Source organism: Scardinius erythrophthalmus, assembly GCF_964197995.2.
Source record: "Scardinius erythrophthalmus genome assembly, chromosome: 22".
In the NCBI taxonomy this organism is placed as follows: domain Eukaryota; kingdom Metazoa; phylum Chordata; class Actinopteri; order Cypriniformes; family Leuciscidae; genus Scardinius; species Scardinius erythrophthalmus.
The window spans coordinates 29,136,891-29,161,228 of NC_138242.1; the positions used below are offsets into that span (position 1 = coordinate 29,136,891).

General features: G+C 42.0%; 1 protein-coding gene and 1 long non-coding RNA gene across 2 annotated transcripts in view; both read left to right on the forward strand.

Annotated features, from left to right (window-relative positions):
* Window positions 1-14,364: 14,364 nt before the first annotated feature.
* LOC308682440 lies at window positions 14,365-15,048 on the forward strand. Its single transcript, XR_014029142.1, has 2 exons — window positions 14,365-14,483; window positions 14,730-15,048. It is a non-coding gene; the product is annotated as an uncharacterized lncRNA (long non-coding RNA).
* A 3,489-nt stretch (window positions 15,049-18,537) lies between these two features.
* The window catches only part of kcnc3b (potassium voltage-gated channel, Shaw-related subfamily, member 3b), a gene marked incomplete at its 3' end in the record, with an annotated part of 51,843 nt that continues 46,042 nt past the window's right edge, over window positions 18,538-24,338 (forward strand). Inside the window, exon 1 of the mRNA XM_081352611.1 lies at window positions 18,538-18,656. Coding sequence (XP_081208737.1) covers window positions 18,561-18,656 — 96 coding nt within the window. The 5' untranslated portion in view covers window positions 18,538-18,560. The remainder of the gene's footprint in view (window positions 18,657-24,338) is intronic.

Genomic DNA, 24,338 nt, shown 5'->3' on the forward strand with positions numbered 1-24,338 from the left:
TGGTCAAAGATTGACTTCCAGTAAAAGAACTTAAAAAATTTGTGTTAAAATCAGCTTTCTTATTTTTTTCAGTCTTGTTTTTAATGTCAAGTATTGAAATTAACAAACGACAAACCGTAAATTTGTGTAAGTGTAGCCCACATTGAGAAATGCTATTGTAAATGTTCATGACTATACATCCTTTAAAATGCACACTTGGGTGACAGCTTCCTGTAAAGTTTTTTTCTTATGCAGTCTGTCCTGTACAGTAGCCTACATTTCCTAGTAAACAGTCCTGATTTTTATTTTTTTCTGAACTTTTGTGCAGGTGGAAACACAGAAGGATGTGTTTGGTGTGCCTCTGATTGGCCTGAGGAAGAGTGGACAAATGAGGCAGGGTCTTCCTCTAGCGCTCATGCACATAGTGGAGTTTGTGGAGAAGCATGGTGAGTGTGTTTGACACTGTTTCTCAGTCTCCACGTATGCTGAGATTATGTGTATTTCTAAAATGTGTGTTTGTGTTTAGGTCTCAGTCAGAATGGCCTGTTCAGAGTTAACGGGAAAGTGAAACTCTGCCAGGAATTAAGGAAAGGTTTTGATCAAGGAAGCTTTCCAGAGTTTGATAGAGCGAATATTCATACTCTTGCCTCCTTATTGAAACTTTTCCTCAAGGAGTTGCCTGGTGGACTTATTCCAGAGTCACACAGGACACAACTGCTGAAGGTGTTCAGGGGTAGGTGAAGCTGCGGTGGGGAGGAGTGAACATTTTGGGATAAGAAAATCAAATCTGATTGAATCTTCTTCATTGTATCTTGCAGATTCAAAAGAGGAAAAACTGAATCAGGCTGTGAGGGTGATCCTGAACAGTCTTCCGGAGGAACATTTTAACGTCCTCTGCTACCTGTTGTACTTTCTGTCCCGTGTGGCTGCTGAGAGTCTACTAAATCGTATGACATCCAAGAACTTGTCAATAGTTTTTGGACCCACCATCTTTCAGTAAGTGTTGGTGTGTGTGTATTCAGCTGATAGAGTCTGTACTCCAAAGCACATTACAATGTAACTCAAGTACTGAAGTTTCAAGAATTACATGCAGTTTTCAGGATCCTATGAGACACAGAGACCAGTCTGATGGAGCAGTCAATCATAAAAGAAAGATGGGTGTCTGTTGTATAGTGATGTGACACGTTTGTTATCTGTGTGTGCAGCGTTCCTCTCGGCCCCGCCATGACTGAGGAACAGGGGTTGTGTAACGCTTTGACAGAGCACCTGCTGAACAACCTGAAACATTTGCTGCCGAACATGTACCCTCATGTACCCACCGGCAACAGAGCAGTGAGTTTATACTGTGTTATAGGTTTATGTTTCAAATGAAAGTGGCATCTGCATGTGACTTGGGTTTATGAATTTAATGTGTCATTATAAAAATAATTAAATTATTTGACATTGCTAGTGTTTAAGAGTGAAAATGATAATAGATAGTCTAATTCTTTAGTTTTGTATATGTATGAGAGATTGAAAATGCTTAGAAATGTGTTTGTGTGTTTGCGGAGGCAGGGGACTTGACTGACGAAGAGTGTGTCAAACAGCTGCCACTCACAGAAATTAGGTGAATATGCTGAACACACACTCACAAGCACATGCAGACCTGTGTTGCTGGCAAACAGTTGTTGACCAAATGCATGCACAGATCACATACACCCACAAACATGGGTTTATTTAGAACCATTTATTGTTGAGTGCTTGTCAGTCCATCTTCATGCTTGTTCTGTGTATTTTCCAGAGCAAAGCTACCTAAAATTGGACGACTTGAGCGACTGAGAAAAAGATTAAGCAGTTTTGGGAGAAGGTTTTTCTCATGCTTTGGCAGGTATGCAGCAGGATCTTTATCTTTTTATCTTTATCCTAAGAATCATCTGGTTGTACCCATATGACGTTTTGAAATGAAGTTTTACTGTGGTAGATGTGAACAAGTTAAGGTAAAGTTAGATTTAGTTATACAGGTAATGAATGTGTTGAGTGAACAAATGTGATCTGTTTTCTTACTTTTTCATTACTTCACCACACAGTAACAAAATCGAGAGTGAACTGTAAGATACTGGGCTTGGTGAGGATCACTGGAAGACAAAGAGGCCAGTGAGGATCACCAGAAGACAATGGGGCTGGTGAACCTCAGTGTAAGATACTGGGCCCGGCACTGTAAGACACTGAGGCTGGTGAGCTTCACCCTCAGACACTAGGGCTGGCGTGGGTCCCTGAAAGACATTGGGGGTGGTGAGGGTCACCTCAAGACACTAGGGCTGATGAGAGTCACCGGAAGACACTGGGGTCGGTGAGGGTCATCACACAGCACTGGGGCCGGTGTGGGTCCCTGAAAGACATTGGGCGTGGTGAGGGTCACCTCAAGACACTAGGGCTGATGAGGGTCACTGGAAGACACTGGGGTCGGTGAGGGTCATCACACAGCACTGGGGCCGGTGTGGGTCCCTGAAAGACATTGGGGGTGGTGAAGGTCACCTCAAGACACTAGGGCTGATGAGGGTCACCAGAAGACACTGGGGTCGGTGAGGGTCATCACACAGCACTGGGGCCGGTGTGGGTCCCTGAAAGACATTGGGGGTGGTGAGGGTCACCTCAAGACACTAGGGCTGATGAGGGTCACCGGAAGACACTGGGGCCGGTGAGTGTCATCACACAGCACTGGGGCCGGTGTGGGTCCCTGAAAGACATTGGGGGTGGTGAGGGTCACCTCAAGACACTAGGGCTGATGAGGGTCACCAGAAGACACTGGGGTCGGTGAGGGTCATCACACAGCACTGGGGCCGGTGTGGGTCCCTGAAAGACATTGGGGGTGGTGAGGGTCACCTCAAGACACTAGGGCTGATGAGGGTCACCGGAAGACACTGGAGTCAGTGAGGGTCATCACACAGCACTGGGGCCGGTGTGGGTCCCTGAAAGACATTGGGGGTGGTGAGGGTCACCTCAAGACACTAGGGCTGATGAGGGTCACCGGAAGACACTGGGGCCGGTGAGTGTCATCACACAGCACTGGGGCCGGTGTGGGTCCCTGAAAGACATTGGGGGTGGTGAGGGTCACCTCAAGACACTAGGGCTGATGAGGGTCACCAGAAGACACTGGGGCCGGTGAGGGTCATCACACAGCACTGGGGCCGGTGTGGGTCCCTGAAAGACATTGGGGGTGGTGAGGGTCACCTCAAGACACTAGGGCTGATGAGGGTCACCGGAAGACACTGGAGTCAGTGAGGGTCATCACACAGCACTGGGGCCAGTGTGGGTCCCTGATAGACATTGGGGGTGCTGAGTGTCACCTCAAGACACTAGGGCTGATGAGGGTCACCGGAAGACACTGGGGTCGGTGAGGGTCATCACACAGCACTGGGGCCAGTGTGGGTCCCTGAAAGACACTGGGGGTGGTGAGGGTTACCTCAAGACACTAGGGCTGATGAGGGTCACTGGAAGACACTGGAGTCGGTGAGGGTCATCACACAGCACTGGGGCCGGTGTGGGTCCCTGAAAAACACTGGGGGTGGTGAGGGTCACCTCAAGACACTAGGGCTGATGAGGGTCACCGGAAGACACTGGGGTCGGTGAGGGTCATCACACAGCACTGGGGCCAGTGTGTGTCCCTGAAAGACATTGGGGGTGGTGAGGGTCACCTCAAGACACTAGGGCTGATGAGGGTCACCAGAAGACACTGGGGTCGGTGAGGGTCATCACACAGCACTGGGGCCGGTGTGGGTCCCTGAAAGACATTGGGGGTGGTGAGGGTCACCTCAAGACACTAGGGCTGATGAGGGTCACCGGAAGACACTGGAGTCAGTGAGGGTCATCACACAGCACTGGGGCCGGTGTGGGTCCCTGAAAGACATTGGGGGTGGTGAGGGTCACCTCAAGACACTAGGGCTGATGAGGGTCACCGGAAGACACTGGGGCCGGTGAGTGTCATCACACAGCACTGGGGCCGGTGTGGGTCCCTGAAAGACATTGGGGGTGGTGAGGGTCACCTCAAGACACTAGGGCTGATGAGGGTCACCAGAAGACACTGGGGCCGGTGAGGGTCATCACACAGCACTGGGGCCGGTGTGGGTCCCTGAAAGACACTGGGGGTGGTGAGGGTCACCTCAAGACACTAGGGCTGATGAGGGTCACCGGAAGACACTGGAGTCAGTGAGGGTCATCACACAGCACTGGGGCCAGTGTGGGTCCCTGATAGACATTGGGGGTGCTGAGGGTCACCTCAAGACACTAGGGCTGATGAGGGTCACCGGAAGACACTGGGGTCGGTGAGGGTCATCACACAGCACTGGGGCCGGTGTGGGTCCCTGAAAGACATTGGGGGTGGTGAGGGTCACCTCAAGACACTAGGGCTGATGAGGGTCATTGGAAGACACTGGAGTCAGTGAGGGTCATCACACAGCACTGGGGCCAGTGTGGGTCCCTGAAAGACATTGGGGGTGGTGAGGGTCACCTCAAGACACTAGGGCTGATGAGGGTCACCGGAAGATACTGGAGTCAGTGAGGGTCATCACACAGCACTGGGGCCAGTGTGGGTCCCTGAAAGACATTGGGGGTGGTGAGGGTCACCTCAAGACACTAGGGCTGATGAGGGTCACCAGAAGATACTGGGGTCGGTGAGGGTCATCACACAGCACTGGGGCCAGTGTGGGTCCCTAAAAGACACTGGGGGTGGTGAGGGTCACCTCAAGACACTAGGGCTGATGAGGGTCACCGGAAGACACTGGAGTCAGTGAGGGTCATCACACAGCACTGGGGCCGGTGTGGGTCCCTGAAAGACATTGGGGGTGGTGAGGGTCACCTCAAGACACTAGGGCTGATGAGGGCCACTGGAAGACACTGGGGTCGGTGAGGGTCATCACACAGCACTGGGGCCAGTGTGGGTCCCTGAAAGACACTGGGGGTGGTGAGGGTCACCTCAAGACACTAGGGCTGATGAGGGTCACCGGAAGACACTGGGGTCGGTGAGGGTCATCACACAGCACTGGGGCCAGTGTGGGTCCCTGAAAGACACTGGGGGTGGTGAGGGTTACCTCAAGACACTAGGGCTGATGAGGGTCACTGGAAGACACTGGAGTCGGTGAGGGTCATCACACAGCACTGGGGCCGGTGTGGGTCCCTGAAAGACACTGGGGGTGGTGAGGGTCACCTCAAGACACTAGGGCTGATGAGGGTCACCGGAAGACACTGGGGTCGGTGAGGGTCATCACACAGCACTGGGGCCAGTGTGTGTCCCTGAAAGACATTGGGGGTGGTGAGGGTCACCTCAAGACACTAGGGCTGATGAGGGTCACCAGAAGACACTGGGGTCGGTGAGGGTCATCACACAGCACTGGGGCCGGTGTGGGTCCCTGAAAGACATTGGGGGTGGTGAGGGTCACCTCAAGACACTAGGGCTGATGAGGGTCACCGGAAGACACTGGAGTCAGTGAGGGTCATCACACAGCACTGGGGCCGGTGTGGGTCCCTGAAAGACATTGGGGGTGGTGAGGGTCACCTCAAGACACTAGGGCTGATGAGGGTCACCGGAAGACACTGGGGCCGGTGAGTGTCATCACACAGCACTGGGGCCGGTGTGGGTCCCTGAAAGACATTGGGGGTGGTGAGGGTCACCTCAAGACACTAGGGCTGATGAGGGTCACCAGAAGACACTGGGGCCGGTGAGGGTCATCACACAGCACTGGGGCCGGTGTGGGTCCCTGAAAGACATTGGGGGTGGTGAGGGTCACCTCAAGACACTAGGGCTGATGAGGGTCACCGGAAGACACTGGAGTCAGTGAGGGTCATCACACAGCACTGGGGCCAGTGTGGGTCCCTGATAGACATTGGGGGTGCTGAGGGTCACCTCAAGACACTAGGGCTGATGAGGGTCACCGGAAGACACTGGGGTCGGTGAGGGTCATAACACAGCACTGGGGCCGGTGTGGGTCCCTGAAAGACATTGGGGGTGGTGAGGGTCACCTCAAGACACTAGGGCTGATGAGGGTCATTGGAAGACACTGGAGTCAGTGAGGGTCATCACACAGCACTGGGGCCAGTGTGGGTCCCTGAAAGACATTGGGGGTGGTGAGGGTCACCTCAAGACACTAGGGCTGATGAGGGTCACCGGAAGATACTGGGGTCGGTGAGGGTCATCACACAGCACTGGGGCCGGTGTGGGTCCCTGAAAGACATTGGGGGTGGTGAGGGTCACCTCAAGACACTAGGGCTGATGAGGGTCACCGGAAGACACTGGAGTCAGTGAGGGTCATCACACAGCACTGGGGCCGGTGTGGGTCCCTGAAAGACATTGGGGGTGGTGAGGGTCACCTCAAGACACTAGGGCTGATGAGGGTCACTGGAAGACACTGGGGTCGGTGAGGGTCATCACACAGCACTGGGGCCGGTGTGGGTCCCTGAAAGACATTGGGGTGGTGAGGGTCACCTCAAGACACTGGGGCTGATGAGGGTCACCGGAAGACACTGGAGTCGGTGAGGGTCATCACACAGCACTGGGGCCGGTGTGGGTCCCTGAAAGACATTGGGGGTGGTGAGGGTCACCTCAAGACACTAGGGCTGATGAGGGTCACTGGAAGACACTGGAGTCAGTGAGGGTCATCACACAGCACTGGGGCCAGTGTGGGTCCCTGAAAGACACTGGGGGTGGTGAGGGTCACCTCAAGACACTAGGGCTGATGAGGGTCACCGGAAGACAATGGGGTCGGTGAGGGTCATCACACAGCACTGGGGCCAGTGTGGGTCCCTGAAAGACACTGGGGGTGGTGAGGGTTACCTTAAGACACTAGGGCTGATGAGGGTCACTGGAAGACACTGGAGTCGGTGAGGGTCATCACACAGCACTGGGGCCGGTGTGGGTCCCTGAAAGACACTGGGGGTGGTGAGGGTCACCTCAAGACACTAGGGCTGATGAGGGTCACCGGAAGACACTGGGGTCGGTGAGGGTCATCACACAGCACTGGGGCCAGTGTGTGTCCCTGAAAGACATTGGGGGTGGTGAGGGTCACCTCAAGACACTAGGGCTGATGAGGGTCACCAGAAGACACTGGGGTCGGTGAGGGTCATCACACAGCACTGGGGCCGGTGTGGGTCCCTGAAAGACATTGGGGGTGGTGAGGGTCACCTCAAAACACTAGGGCTGATGAGGGTCACCAGAAGACACTGGGGTCGGTGAGGGTCATCACACAGCACTGGGGCCGGTGTGGGTCCCTGAAAGACATTGGGGGTGGTGAGGGTCACCTCAAAACACTAGGGCTGATGAGGGTCACCAGAAGACACTGGGGTCGGTGAGGGTCATCACACACCACTGGGGCCGGTAAAGGTAGCCACAAGACACCAGGGCTGGTGAGGGTCACCGGAAGACATTGAAGGACGGTGAGGGTCACTGCACAGCACTGAGCCCTCTGCTCATGAACATTAATCACTGCATTCGCTCAAACTGATTTGCTGAAATCAAAACGATGAGATTGCCGTTTGCGCTATAGTTTCTTGCTCATAAAGGCTGAATAATTTAAATGAACAGCATTATTTTTTACAGGACAATACAAATAATATCGTTTACATGTAGCACGTCAATGGACTACTTGCACAACTACTTCCGCATTCTAGTTAGTACACACCCCATGTGTAAGTTTACGGTTAGAGCGTTCAGCGCACCACACATGAAAATGCAGATTATTATCGCTATGTTTTATGGCTGCCAATTGATTAAAACAGTGAATAATGATCTCTGTATTAATTATCTTGAGCCTGCTGAAATGTTCCTAAAAATATATTTTCTTTCCAACTGTGCATTTGCAAAGAAGAACACGCCAACGGTGGACGCAGATCCTGCAGATCCTGAGTCGGTGTGTTTGCCAGGCCAGGTCCAGTAGATCTGGAGTCTCTGTGTGTTCCAGGTCCCTTCAGGATCAAGCAAACGCCGGACGCAGATCCTGCAGATCCTGAGTCGGTGTGTGTGTCAGGCCAGGTCTAGAAGATCTGGAGTCTCTGTGGTTCCCAGGTCCCTCCAGGATCAAGAGCTGCCACCTGTGCCAGATCTCTCCAGTTTAGATGACAGTGAGTTATTATTACTTTGGTTCATGTTATTTCTGCCATCTATGTTCTATTCTTTTTGTTATTACTTTCAGTTATAAATATGATTTGACATCGCTTTAAGGAACTGCTTAACAATCTGAAAATGACTGACATTCTCAACTACAATTCCGAGTTGTCTGAACTACAGAAATTTGTTTAGAGTTATCTTAATGAATAATGCAACAAGGACGAAGCATGAACAACTGCGTTGTTTGTTTATTCAGAATGGAATGGATCGCAAAGCCTGGTTTTCACATTCATTCCCTGTGAAGTCTTGTATGTGTGACACTGCATTTCTGAGCGTTTTCACTGTTTTCCATGTTCCTGGTTTTTATTATCTGTACAGTTTATGATCTTGGATTTTCCCATTAAAGCTGCATTTGGATTCTCTACCTTCCTGTCTCGGAGCAGTTTGTTACAACAATACAGCACAGCCGGCCCGACTGGAGGAGACGTTGCACATGACATGTGACAGTTTGTGATCTTGGATTTTCCCATTAAAGCTGCATTTGGATTCTCTACCTTCCTGTCTCGGAGCAGTTTGTTACAACAATACAGCACAGCCGGCCCGGAGTGATGCGTGCGACTGGAGGAGACGTTGCACATGACATGTGACGTATTGCATTTTGTATCTTTGTAGCCTAACTTGTGCAACTTTGTACTCATTTGTTACTTAGGCCTACTTTGCTTAAGATGTGTGTGTGTATATATATATATATATATACTGTGTATATATATATATATATATATATATATATATATATACATACATAATATTTCTGATTATGGCATAGCTTTCTCCCCACCCAATTGACCCTTCGCTAAGCCCCGCCCTCCTTAGTTACTGCTGCTACGCCTGACAAGCTTTCGCGCCTGGCACGTCTATTACTGTATGTATGCACCGGTGTCAGACATTCCCAAGGAGATAATTAGATATTTCACCCGTTTCACTGCCAAAAATTACTGAGAGATCAAGACAAAAGGGACTGCAGTATGCATTCGAGGGATATATCCACTACATAATATGCAACCGATTAGAGAATAATTCAATAATTCAATTGAAGCTAAAAGCCTAAAGGTCCCAACACAATGTGTGTGTGTGTGTGTGTGTGTGTGTGTGTGTGTGTGTGTGTGTGTGTGTGTGTGTAAGAGAGAGAGAGAGAGAGACGTGTGTGTGTGTGTGTGTGTGTGTGTGTGTGTGTGTGTGTGTGTGTGTGTGTGTGTGTGAGAGAGAGAGAGAGAGAGAGAGAGAGAGAGAGAGAGAGAGAGAGAGAGAGAGAGAGAGAGAGAGAGAGAGAGAGGTGTGTGTGTGTGTGTGTGAGAGAGAGAGAGAGAGAGAGAGAGAGAGAGAGAGAGAGAGAGAGAGAGAGAGAGAGAGAGAGAGAGAGAGAGAGAGAGAGAGAGAGAGAGAGAGACGTGTGTTAGTTCTGGACCTTTCAGTAACACTTTATAATAACTCCATGCTATTAATCATTAGTTAAGCATTAGTAAACAGTTAATTCATTTATAAAGCATTAATAGAATTAATAAGCAGTATATAAATACAGCTATAAATGCTTTATTCTGGTTTCAAAAGCATATCTATAATGTGTTTAATAATTGTATTTTCATACTTTATTAATGATCAATTTATCATTTCTAAATGAATATAGCATTATTTACAAAGTAAGCTTTATTTCTATAGCACTTTTCACAGACAAAAAGGTCACAAAGTGCTTCACAGAATTAAAATATACACATAACAGATATGCACATACACATAACATACAAATATACACATATACACCAAACATACAAAACCATATTGCTAATTAAATGCTTGTCTAAAAAGATGTGTCTTAAGGTGTTTTTTAAAAGTCTCCACAGAGTCCAAAGCTCTAAAGGCTAATGGAAGAGAGTTCCAGAGCCTTGGAGACACCACACAGAAAGCTCGGTCACCTCTTGTTTTAAAAAGTCCTCTAGGAACGTCTTGGCCTGAAGACCTCAAAAAGCGACCAGAAGAATATACATGCAGTATATCCTGGATATTTGATCATGCAAGGCTCTGTAAGTAATGGTTAAGATTTTAAACTGTACTCTAAAACTAATTGGAAGTCAATGCAGAGCCTCAAGTATAGGTGTAATATGTGATCTCCGCAAAAGTCTTGCAGCTGCATTCTGTACCACCTGCAATTTATTCATAGAGGATTTGTTTAAACAAGTGTACAGTACATTGCAATAGTCAAGACGAGAAGAAATTAAAGTGTGAACAAGCATCTCAATCTCTTTTTTAGAAACCACAGATCTAATCTTAGTGATGTTCCTGAGATGGAAAAAACAGGAATGAACCACAGATTTAACATGACTGCTAAAACACATAGATTTATCAAAAATGACACCCGAATTTCGCACAACATTACAGTCCGAGGATGATTGAGCCCCAATGGCCTGCCTAATCTTAGTAGTATTGTTGTCTGGGGCAAAAATCAGCACCTCAGTTTTGTCTGGATTTAGTTGCAGAAAGTTGTCTGCCATCCAATTTTTAATGGAGGCTAAGCAATTGTGCAACAAGGACAGTTTGTCCAACCTATCAGGGCTAAAAGATAAATATAATTCAATATCATCAGCATAACAATGGTATGATATAAAAGCAGTTATTTAGGAGTTGTCAGTGGTTCATAAGATCACTTAGAAAGTGTGAGTAAATGATTAATAAACTATTTAAATGTACATTCATACATCTTATTATTCAGACATACAGTAATAGTTAGTGTGTTTATCAACACTTATTTCTAATTTAATTCAGGGTTAATTCATGTAGTTATAAAGCATTAGTAGTGGACAGTTAACTATTTTTGTGAGCTCATCTAAAGTGAGGACTAGTTATGCCTTGTAAAACATAAAGGAGATTTAAAGGCTCAGTTAAATATTTCTATGTTCTGTATCACTGTGTTGTGTTGTGTTTGTTTCCTTTTTCTGTTTAGAAGATAACTGAGCCTTTAAATATACATTTTATGAATGCTTTACTAGGCATAAACAGACCTCTCTTTAGATGAGCTCACAAAAATAGTTAACTGACCACTACTAAATGCTTTACAACTACCTGCATTTACTACATTTACTTCCACTTAAGTGATCTTATGAATATATATTTTATATATATATATATATATATATATATATATATATATATATATATATAATATATATATATATATATATATATATATATATATATATATATATATATATATATATGGATCGTATGTTGAATTAGCTATAACCACATATGAATTGCTCTTCAGAATGGGACATGGCATCAGAAATTAAAATGTTTAAAATACCTTTATTGTTTTGAAAAAAAAGTTATATATAACACTGGACCTCGTTCAGAAATGTAATAGCTGTATATTTGTTTCAGTCGTACAAAAATTGGGTATGTAAAAAAAATATTTATATTTAACGTCACAATTTCATTATCATTAAAACTAGCAAACGGCAGCGTTTATGTATGTATGTAGGCCTATTATTATTATTTACAAAAGACATATACGGATTTCGTGTACACTTATCTGTTGTTTCTTTGTTTTTATCATATCTAAAGCATTGTCTGCTCTGCCAGTAGGGGGCAGTATCATGCCTAATATATTTTCATGCATTTGTACAAGTTAGGCTACCTTTTATTTTATTTTATTTTTTCTAAACTTGCTGTAAATATAATAATAATTTATGTATAGTAATTATGTTAAGAATCATATTGTGTTAAGTTTTATTATAATAATAATGTTTTAAAAAGCTTGATATTCATGCAGACAGTTTCATATTATAATGTTTTCTAGGCTTACAGTGAATTTTCTGTCAGTGTCTCAGGTGTGCAGAAATATTAAAAACGGCTGAGGCTAAAGATATGTCAGAAACTAAGCAAGGCAAGTCAAAACAAACATTATCTATAAAACTCTAATGCTTCGGCTGAGTCTCACTGTAGATAAAACACTATTATGACATGTCTGACAGATATATATTTTTTCTTTATTAATTATTCTTTTCTCTCTCTCTCTTCTTCAGAGTTGTCTCTTGTTTGCCAGCCTGACATTGCATATTTTAATCCTGGAGATGATTTCTGTCGTGTCATCTTGAGCCAGCCATCAGCGCTGCTTCGATGGAAATCATGTGGTGGAATAAGGAGGATCTGGTCTGCCATTGTAAGGATGGACAGAGAGCTATGAGGGTCGAGTGAGTCTCTCACTGCAGGATCTAATGTGTCTTTGACTCTCAGAGATGTCAGGAGATCACAGAAAGGCCTGTATTTGTGAAGTCATATATGAATGTCAAACATTACAAGATACAATTTCTATCAGTTTCAGCTGTAAGTATTCAAATAAACATGTTTCAAACATGAACGGGCAGGAGAAAACAATTGATAACTATGACTGAGTCTGTCCATCCAGGAGCTGGAGAGAGGAACTCTGTCTCTGACTTCGAGAAATGATCAGCAGTCAGGTAGGAAAATACACATGTAAAGTTTTCAGGAGTTATCTTCATGACGAATATCTGCAGACTGGAATAGTTCACTTGCAAGTGAAAGGTAAGATGCTGTTTTAAAACATATACATTGAACTTTTCTGCTCCAGCTCATTTCTGTTCTTTGTTCATGGAAAAACACATCCGTACTGTTTCATGTTTCATGTCTGTTGTTGTATATTTACTGAATATAGCAGGTTAACACTGACATTTTAAAAGTATACATTTTTGTTCTAGTTAAAATATATAAAAAGGCAAAGCATGTTATATTTTTACTTGCAACATACAGTGCTTAATACTTAAGTCATGCTTGAAAATGTCTGAAATTCATGGGATTAGAAACAAAATATCAAACCAAGTGGCATCTGCAAACAATGCCTTCTCAGAGCATTCTCAGGACCGGCTTCACTTTTCTGAACCACTTTTTCAATTATTTTTAATCAGCTGCTCTCATGGTTGTGTTTCATGGATGTGTTTCTCAAATTTATTAACTGAAGAATGTTGGTAACCAAACAGTTTTGGAACTCATTGACTTCCATTGTATGAACAAAACTTGACATTTCTCAAAATGTCTTATTTTATGTTGCACAGATGAAAGAAATTGTACAGGTTTGGAACGTAAATAATAATGATTGAATTTTCATTTTTAGGTCAACTATCCCTTTAACATGTAAACATTCTTTCTAAATTGCCACTCTTTTTGATATTTTGAATTGATATATAATGCAAAGACATGTAAACATTTTAAATTGTGTAACAAGTTTTGGGGCTATCACTGCTGTGCTGTGACTCATTAAGAAATCACCTTAATATTTGGTTTGTTTTAGGGATTCAGAAGTGTGATGAAGCTAGATTGAGACGTTGAGACTTACTAAGACAAGTACGGGATGACATTCTGATCCTGAAAGTACAACTATTAACAGGAACCTTAGGTTTGCTTTAAGAAACACTCGATCCAGATGACTTTGGTCTGAGAGACAATGAGAAGAAAATAAATTCTCCAGATTATTACAAAAGTGAACTATACATTGAGTAAATTGCTTATTTATTTATTTTTAAATACTATAATCAGTAAGATATCACTTTACATGCATGTGTTTTTCTAATCTGAAATTTTGAGGATGATCAGAGAATATTGTGTTACTATAACTAATGAAATGGTAGTTACTGTATCTTTAATGGGAAGAGCTATTGAGATGTTCATTTCATTTTTGTTGTATTTAAATTCGCAATCCAATCAGCAATGTCATTTTTGTATTTTAAATAATATTTTATCAATCGATATCTTGTGATTGTCTGCAGTGGAACGATGGCATACTCGAGTCACACACAATGGCAGGAGAGACATTGAGACGTGTGTTTGGGCAAAATATCATATACACTGTAAAAAATTATTCTGTGGCTTAGTAAATATTACAGAAATTTTTAACTTTATTAACTTAATAAAATCTCTGTATATCGTTTACTTGATTGTTTGAGTTAAACATACCAAAATAATTGAGTAAAAATCCAACAGTTAATTTTATCTAAAATTTACAGATATATTTAAGTTTTTTTCAATAAAATAATTTAGTATTTGACTAACCAATTATTTCTTTATAATATACTTAATATATATGTGAAATTTCTATCAAAATATTTGAGAATGTTTAATTAAACTGATCTGTTTCAAGAAACAAAAAAATTACTTAATTCAAATCAATATTATTAATATATTTAACACGCTCTTAAAATTGAGTAAGTTTACTCAATTAAAACAATGCCCCCCCCTCCCCCACCCTCTGACGTGACGAAAACTCGACGGTTGGAGTGAGCGTGGCTGTTTGAACTCTCCAGTCAAGAACAACAGCTCTCTTCTCAGCGTCGCAGATTTGGTGCATTTTCACTGTGAAATTCAGGTTGGTGTATGTTTTATTTTATCTATAAAATCATTACTGTGCTTTAAATCATATTTAATGCAAAACAACATAGCCTACAGAGGCGTAATTCGACACCTAAACGAGACGAGAGCCGCGTTTGTCTTTTTGCGTGATTGAAACGCTTTGCATAAACACATGACTGACTTTCATAATGATAATGAATATAATTATTATCATTTGGATGATAAAATGTCCTCAGAACTATCACTTTTTGTTTATTGGCAGGTTATGTCAGTCGCTCGCAGTATATTTCGGCTGTGCCTCAGACAGTGACTGTGAGTGAAATGCAAGACGGCGGTATGAAGTTCAAAGTTCACCCGCAGAGCGCGAGTCTGTCTCCGGCACGAGGACCAGCGCAGATTCGGTGGATATTGGATAACAGAGTGGTTGATTACACTTGAATTTGGCTACCTGAATGTTTAAATATTTCATTTTTACTTGTTAAATAAGTTTAAATGCAGGCAATATTGTATACATGAAAAAACAGTCTAAAATGTGCTGTATTGCTGTACTCATTGAAAATAAAGGCCAATGTAATGTATAATGGTGGTTGTCTGGAGTAGAGGCTGACATTTTTTCGGGAATCCCACGGGTCACGGGATTCCCGTGGGATTCCTGCAGGATGGGAGTCATCTTTGCTATTAATCACGGGATTTGGACGGTACAGGATAAATGGTTAACGGGAGCAGACGGGAGCGGGAATCAACCAATAGCAAAGACGACAAAAAAAGAAAAAATGCACCATTTTGTAGTTTCCTTTTAACCTGTTAAGCGTTTTTTTTATTTTTATTTAGTTCAAAGTTACTATCAGATAGGGGTGGGAGATATTGACAAAAATGAATATCTCGATATTTTTTTCCAATATCTCGATATCGATATTCAGACGATATTTTTGCCATCCTTCAAAGAAATGTGTGCAAACTGGCAAAGAAGGCCCAGTTGGTCTTTTGACTTGCTGCATTTGACTTATTATTGTAGGCTATAGAAAAAAAAAACAATAAAGGAGCTAACTAAACAGAATCTGAGGTGGGTCAGCCCCTACTTTTTCCACTTACAAAAAAATACAAATAAAAAAAAAACGGAACCAGGCACCTCTTGCAACAGTGATTATTAAATCAAACAACAATATTGTTGATGATAAATTCAAAGTAAAAAATGTTCTTTTCAAAACGCTATCCATCCATTTTTTCCCCAAAACGCTATAAATCCATCTTTTTTTTTTCTTTTTTCTTTTTTTTCAAAAACTGATGGTTTGTCTTTTTAAAAAAGTCTTTTGTCTTTTATTTTTCGTGTTTGCATTTATGAGGAAAAAACAATATTACGTGACAGTTTTCCATTATGGACGCGAGCGCTCTGAAAGCGGCACTAAAAGACTTTCAAACTTTCACAGATACCTCAAAACAGAAAGCACAAAGCCTTTCTTTAAAACGAATTTCGTTTTGTATTAATTGTATCTTAATTTTAATATTTTTTTCATTACCAATTTCTGGATTTAATACATAAAAATAAAAATAAAACTATGTAGCCTAATAAATGTGCATTTCTCCGGTGCGTTCACTAGCCTAATGCAAAGATCGCGAGTCAATAGCCTATCATAAACTTCATCTTTGCAGCCGACACAGAAATTAATAAACAATTAAAATGTCTTATTGCAATATTTTACATATTCATAATCATTACTTTTGCTGGTTCTTTGAGGCAGCTTTTTAGGTTTATGGCGTTTTGGAAAAGAGCTCTTCACGTACAAACACCGTTTCACCAAGGCACAGCGGCCCTTCAGCACATAAGAACAAAAAGAGAAAAAGCACGGACTTACTAATTACGAAACTTTGATGTGGTTGAACAGGTGAAACAGTCACAAATTCCTCTGCAGCTCAAACCTTCTCAGTACGAGTTATGAAGGAAGAGAACAGCATTACAGTTTTCAGCGCGTCCTCCTCTGATTGCTGTGTTGTGACTGAAAAAGTGCGTGCAGGAGCACATGCACGAAACGTAGGTTTGTAAAATGTCCTTTTGTAAAATGACATGATAAAATAAAAATAATTCTTATATCATTTTATAAAACGGTTTTGCGCATGTGCTTCTGCGCGCACTATTTCGTGCGTTTTTGACGACACGCGACCATGGGCTGGGCCACTCGTTGCTTCCGGGAATAGTACTGCCCTACAGTAGGCTATTAAAAATCGCTACATATAATTGTTTAGAATGTTATAGTGTGCGTTATTTGTTTTCTCTTTAACTCCTTTCAGCTCTTTTCATGTTTGGGGGGTCGGATTGTACAAATTATGAAATATTCGATATCCCAATTTTGCATATCGTCCAGACAACAATTTGGATATTATCGTCTAAACGATATATCGCCCACCTCTACTATCAGATTTAATGTTATTGACAAACTAGGCTATACATCATTAAAAATATATAATACTCAAGTTTCAGTATTTGACCACTATTGTATTCTGAGAAACTTATAGTGACAGTTATTTCTTAATTTGTGTCAGGAGTTATGAAATGAAAAAATGCGTCGATACCTTTAATATGAATTATGCGCGTCAGCCGCTTTCATTCACAAAAAAACTCCTGTGCTGTCGTCATGACAGCGATACACAAAACAACGTCCCTCAGGGCTTTAGCTCAAAAATGTGCAGATTTGGAGAAATATTGATAGATTCTCATAGATTTACATCAGATTTCTATTGACAGGAATAATATTTATTGAATTTATACCCATAATTGGACTCATTATGCAAGAGCATAATTGATGAAAATCGTTAACATGTAATTTAAAAAAACTATAAATGTAAACTATAAATGTATTGTTTACTCAACAATAAATGAGAAAAAGGCAGCTTTATGTGCTGTTTGGGTTTATTAAACTATTGTAGACATGGTGTGAACTATGTTGTTTTTCTTTTATTTGCTGTCTTCCATTTTCTGGAGAAAATCTAGAAACGGGCTCAGCAGCTGGTCTAAAACAGGATGGAGAGCAGATTAAATCAAATTATGTATTAACTAAACACTAATTGAAGAAAAAAATATATGGGAGCGGTACAGGAGCGGGAGTCAGTTTAAACAGGAGCGGGATGGGAGTGGGAGTCAATTTACCAGGAGCGGGATGGGATGGGATTATTTTTAAAACTTTGGTCTGGGAGTGGGACGGGACAAGATTTCTTTCTATGGGAGTGGGACGGGACAGGAGTGAAAATCCACTCCCGTGTCATCCTCTAGTCTGGAGTACTATTTTTACAAAGGTTTAGAGAAAATAAAAAAGTTAATATTACTCATTAATAAAAACAGTTAATATTACTCATAAATATTGTTTTTTTAATGTTTAAATGTTAAATTATTTCTACTCAATTTAATTTGTTAATGTACCAGATGCAGTTACTCAGATTTACTTAATTTTTTTACTTGCATTTACTCAATTCATACAGTATATTTCATTGATTTCACAGCTTTAAAATTTACTCAATTTTTTTGAGTGTAAAAATGTTTCACCAATAAAATTGAGTAAATAATAGTTAAACTTTTTACAGTGTACATTACAGACAGAATATGTTGTATAAGTGCACCAAACTGTAAGTGTCATGTGGGTATAAACTGTAAGATGGATGCACTTGCCGTCATATACTGATGCTTTTCTTCACCTACTTTTTTCACTCATTAAAATGCTTTTTATTTTGATCTATGCTCTAACAAGCAGTTTCAGTGCATTTTGTTAGTTTCTCATTGTCCACAATAAGGACAAGTATTGCCAGTTGGTAGCAGATACACCAAACCTTGGTGTATTTGTTTGGTTAGATTGTTCTGTCCATTGTAGGTGGAAGGCTGACTCACAGCATCATTGCAGCTGTATTTGTTTTGTGATCTGGTTAGTTCAATATTAAGCATGTCCTGTTTCTTTGCTTGTGTGTCAATATTGCAGTGGATAGACACCATCATGATCAAAACACAAGACGAACAAGAGGAGGGAATACTGCCACTCCATGGGAGTTGTTCAACCCACTGACGCCGAATCAGCAAAGTGAAATAACATCAGAATTTGACATTTTACCTATGGCTAGGACACATGCACAAGAGAACCCTGGAGCAACAATGCAAATGGATCAGGAAAGGAGACAAGAGAGTGAATCCACAGATATACAGTCACAGGTACAAGAAAGAGAAACATCACAATCAGTCTCAACACTATGAGATACAACACAAACACCAGAGAGATCTAGAGACAGAATGCCCAGGAAGTACAAATACACATAAACATTAAAAAGTAGGAGATATACAATTATTACTGGTCTATTATGGTTTAAGCATGTTAATATAACAATCTTAAAATCCTTGTGTAGTTAATTTACCATACTTGATGGATGTGTCATGTTGGAGTCTGGAATCAATCACATTTTTGTGAAATCACAAAAACCACACCCTCCCTCAAAAAACAAACCTCTAAAAGAAATGTATATTGATCCACAGATGCGAATAACCTCTGTAAACAGCTCTAATTCCTTGGCTGAGGAGTCACACCATTACTCTTGATACAAACCCATATAGGTCTGCGTTAAAACACTTGAATGTTTTATAATCGAGTTTTGAATTTATAAAATATCTCTGGTTAACATTGGCTACTTGAAGATGCCTTTATGTTTTACAGTTTACCAACTTTATACCTCAAATGTGAACTTTGAAGCTGCAGTTTGTAAAGCATCTAGACTGACATTATCGTGGTAGTTGTAGATCTTACTTAGCAACTTGATAGCTTGTTTTTTAAAGTCAGCATGAAATTGATGTTGTGATAATCTTTTCTTCCCTATTGTGACGAACAAGAAATAAATGTAGGGCGGGACTTGATTTTGTCCATGGGGAATTGATTGGATGGTTGAATTGTTGTTTGCAATTGCTGTCATCTCATGTGAGTGACAGCAGGTTGTCCCGCCCCCATGCCAGTAAACACGACATCTGATTTTAATTAAAGATCATGAGGGAGGACACATGAATTAAAAAAATATGTGCATTGGTTATTTTTTATATTAGGGATCATATGATGGTTCTAAAAAGAACATTATTTTGTGTATTTGGTTTAATGCAATGTCTTTACGTGGTTTTAGGTTTAAAAAAGTCATTATTTTACACATACAGTACATTATTGTTGCTCCTCTATGCCCCGCCTTTCTGAAACAGGTCGAATTTTACAAAGCTCATCGCTCTGAAAAGCGCGGGGGGGAGTCGTAGAAATGACTAACAAGCGCGACTATACTGCTCAAATTGCATTTGAATAGTCAGTTAGCCTGGGTTTCCCCATGCTGCCTTGAGCGCAGTGCGATTTTATTCACGCTGCTAGGCAGCCTGGATACCATGGACCAGATTTTCCCCTCAAAAAGGGAACCAATCACAGAACGGGGAGGGAGCATCAAGACGATGACGACGTCTATGCGACACACCGAAGCAGTTTGTTTATATCTATGTATCCAACATGGAATCAGACGCGAAGTTACCTTTCGATGCAGCCTTAGATAGTGTTCTAAGTAGTTTAGAACGCTAGTTTATTTCGTCTTCTTCCTCGTCGAATTTCTGTCGCTCTACATACGTCATCTGGTATAATTGAAACGATTGGCTATGAGCTACGTGCAGGCGCATTTGATAGACATTCGTATCGCCCAATAAACAGCTCTGGGCATTCGTAAATCACGCCTCAAATACGAGAAAATGAACATGTGGTTCCCAGATCACGTCTCAATGAGAAGAGGTCTGACGTTAGCCAGGCTAATAGTCAGTAGCAAGTTCTTAAAATATGAAAATATACTTATAGGCTATGTCTGTGAATCAGAAGCGCCAGACTGTACTTGCAAAGATGGAATTGCCCCTCTTTTTAAAATCAGCCTTTGTGCACAGCCGGCCTTGTAACGGATAATCTCCCAGGTTCTGGAAACAGTCCTCCGAAAAATGTGCAGCACACAGTCGAATATTTTAGTTGTACTGTTCTGGAACAGTGTTGTAAATAAAGTTTAACCACTGTGTTCTAAGTGTGCCCTCTTTTGGAAAGCTGAACAAAGTAGTTTGGTTTTCGAAACGAAAAACACAGCATCTCCACGACATGGTGGCGCCGGCGCAACAATAATGCAGAGAGTGTAAAAGTTACGCCTTATTTCTTTGCGTTTACATTTGGGCGGTGTTATGAAACTCTCCCCACACACTGACGTAGATTTGTGGTGCCGTGTTTAAACGAAGTGTGGCTGAGCCTTAACTTTTACAAAGAATATCTCTTTGGGTTTGAGACTTTGGCCCAGTCCCAAATGGCACACTTCATATGCACTTTCGGGCTTGTGGACTTACAATGGCTGCCGTGTACGCGTGTCCGTTTAGTCCGTGAGACCATAGGGTGCATAGACAGTATATAAACTGGACACAGCGACCCCATAGGTTTCAACGGAGAAAAGTGAAGCTCTCACTTCCTGATGGCTGAGCGTACTGCGCAGACTCAAACTGAGCTTGACGACGTAGATGTGACATGAGCAACCCGTCTGTCTTCTAGTAGCTGTGCCGAGAGAAATCTGAATCATTCCCTTCCGAAACTTGCAGAGACGGAGAGCGTGAGTAGGAGGTGTCCATGAGCTAGGAGCAGGAGAAACTTTTGCTAAGTATTCTGATTAATTATTTTGTCATTTTGCCTCCACGTCCCCGCAATTGCCTGCGAGTTTCTCCTCCTGTCCATACGGTAATCTCTTTACTGTGCGACAGAGAGTCGCGTGGTTATGACGCAATCGTTAGCCTATTTTTACAAAAACTGCATCTACGGGGCCATAGTGTAAGATACAAGGTAATGAAGCCTTTTATACATTTTCGTGTTTCTTTAGAAATAAATAATGGACAAATTGAGTCTTTAAACGCCTCAGATGTAAAGTTATTCGCTGTCAAAGTGACGCCAAAATGAATGGGAGTCAATGTAATGCTAACAGCAGGTGGGGGTCCGCCAATCAATGTCGGCGCCCGGGGAAACTTCAATGTTTTCCGAAACACTGCCCCCTTGGTAGGGTGTCCCATGTGTCATTTTAGGCCTCAGAAGGGTGCTCGCGAGTGCCCCCTTTGTGGTCGATATTCGCCCTCGATGCGCACTTTTTCCGGGCCCGCACTGATGCGGACTCCTCATCAGACTTCTTCCCGGCAGTCAAAGCGGCATTACGCCACGAAAGTGCGGACGCGTAGGAAGACCACGAGTGCTTAGGGTGCCATTTGGGACAGGGCCTTTGAGCTTTGTAACTCTGCAGATCTTATACATGCACAAACAGCTACATAACACACGAAAGAAAAAGGAAAACAAGAAATCTCTTCATATGACCCCTTTAAAGTTTAAACTATGCAATATTCCATTTTGATTTCATGGTGACTTTAAAAGCGGCTTCAAAATTCATACCCTATACTAGACCCTAATTTTAAATCATATTGATATGAAGATTTTATTATTATTATTATTAAATCTAAAAGTAGAGTAAAATAGATGCATTTTCCTAGAATCATGACTACTGGTATCAGTCATTTGTACACAAAAATATTTCACATTTACAGTCTGTGAACGTCGGTGTCTTCTAATCTTTCCTCATTTTTTGGATGAATCTCCACGCGTGATCTCGGTTCCCTTCGCGCGCGCGCCACGTCACAGTCACCTACCGAACTCGCGTGAGTCCTCCCACCGCCCACGCGTGACATCTGAAAGAAAGAAAAAATGAATTAAATAAATAAACGAGTAAGGTGCAGTTCCGCCAGGAGCCGTGAGTGTGTGTGCGCGTGAATGTGTGTGTGTGTGTGTCGTCTGTCTGAAACATGAACCGCTTGCATTAGACATCAGGAGGGCGATTTAAAACGGGGCAAAATCACCACCAACACCATCATCATCATCATCCTTCTCTTCCACGGGGAAAACCTGTTCGCACGCGCCAGGGAGCAGGAAGATCAAATTAGGGTGGTGAAATTATTTGTGCAAGCAGCCTATGAAGGGGAGGAAGGTGTAACATACACTATAATAGAGTGTGTGTTGTTTCCATTAGTGTTAATGATCTTATTTACTACTCTCTTAATTATCAGCACTAAAAACATTCGAGGAAAACTGGAGCATACATGTCGTGATCTGAGAAAAGCATCGGGTTATTCTTATGGATTAACATATGATCTGAACTCAACCCAGGTCGAGTGAGTATGCTGTTTAGTATAGATGTCTACACTGTGTCTGTAGTGCACTAAATGTCTGTATATTGTGTCTGATGTTGCATGCAATTTTCTGTTATGGGATTAAATAAACTCTCTTTCTGTCTATTTATCATATGTTTCCACTAGTGTTTAATGGCTCAGGGTGTTTTATACGGTGAGCATTACTTTCACAACATTCAACAAGTATTGTTTTGTGCTGCTTTAATGTCGGTGCGGTCATGGTAAATGCATTGATGCTGAAACCGGCCACACACCAGCATTGATGTGGAATAGCATTAACAGCATTTGTGTGGGATATCGTGGAAATGAGATGCGGGACACACTACATACATGTCCACCTGTTTTGCACAGTCTGTTTGAGCATATGTGCCAGATTTATGAGGATTAAAAGGTGGAATAGGATTGCTCGGGATCATTTTCACCTATTGGCCCAGTGGAAGGTAGAACCGTGGATAACCAGTGTCATGTCTTTTCTGCAGGGATGAGTAATCAGGGAGAGACTGAGAGAGAGAAACGGACAACAGAGCAGAGCTTGTGTGAACTCGTGAAATAAAAGCATGGAAGAGGACAGAAATGGGAGGCATCAGGTTTTATTTATATGCGGTGTAAATAATTTAAGAGCTGTTCGTGGATGTTGAACTCGGTGACCAGTGGTTTGGTATGATTGCTGCAAAAACTGAAAAGCCGGTTGATAATTGAAAGATCTGATACAGTACATGCATCCTTATAAGTTAAACAAAGGCATTTGCTCTTAAATAAAATCACACACCGAGCTAATGGAATCAGATGTACTGGAACATCTGCTAGTTATGACTTTTGAGTGAAATACAGTTTTAGAATTACACTTGATTGAATTAAAATAAGTTGTGAATGATATAGCTTAAGTGTTTCAATATTATTCCCAATTCTCTCCCACTTTTAACTGTTCTTCTGTAAATAAGCAGCCAAAAAATAGGCTTTTATGAATTGAATTGATATAATGGTCAGTCATTTTTGTTTTGTTTTTGAAAGAAGTCTCTTCTGCTCACAGAGGCTTAATTTTTGGGATCGAAAATACAATACAAACAGTAATATTGTGAAATATGTGAATCTATTTTAACATGTAATTTATTCCTGTGATCAAAGCTGAATTTTCAGCATCATTACTCCAGTCTTCAGTGTCACATGATCCTTCAGAAATCAGTCTAATATAATGATTTTTTGATGCTCAAGAAACATTTCTGATTATTATCAAGGTTGAAGACAGCTGTGCTACTTTCGACATATCAAAACTGTAGACTTCTTGAAGTATACGCTCTGTTCTCATTGGTACAGTATCTGTAAAATATTGTCTCCTATTATCCTGATTTTAGGGTTGATTGATCCGTGGACAGTGTAAAAAGTTATGTACTGCAGACGGCAGTGGATTTCATGCTGAAATGCTGAGATGATTTTTATTATTGTTCTTTATAAGCAAGTATGATCTTATATAATTGTTAAACCTAAGTTACAGAAATATATCAGTTATTAGCAACAAAACTGTAACATTTCAATAGTTGGTTGTTGGATTCAGAACACATACTGATCCAGGAAAACCCAACAAGTTGCATTATCCTTTCAGTTTACTTTTTTTTTTTTTAAAGAACCTTGTCTCCTATA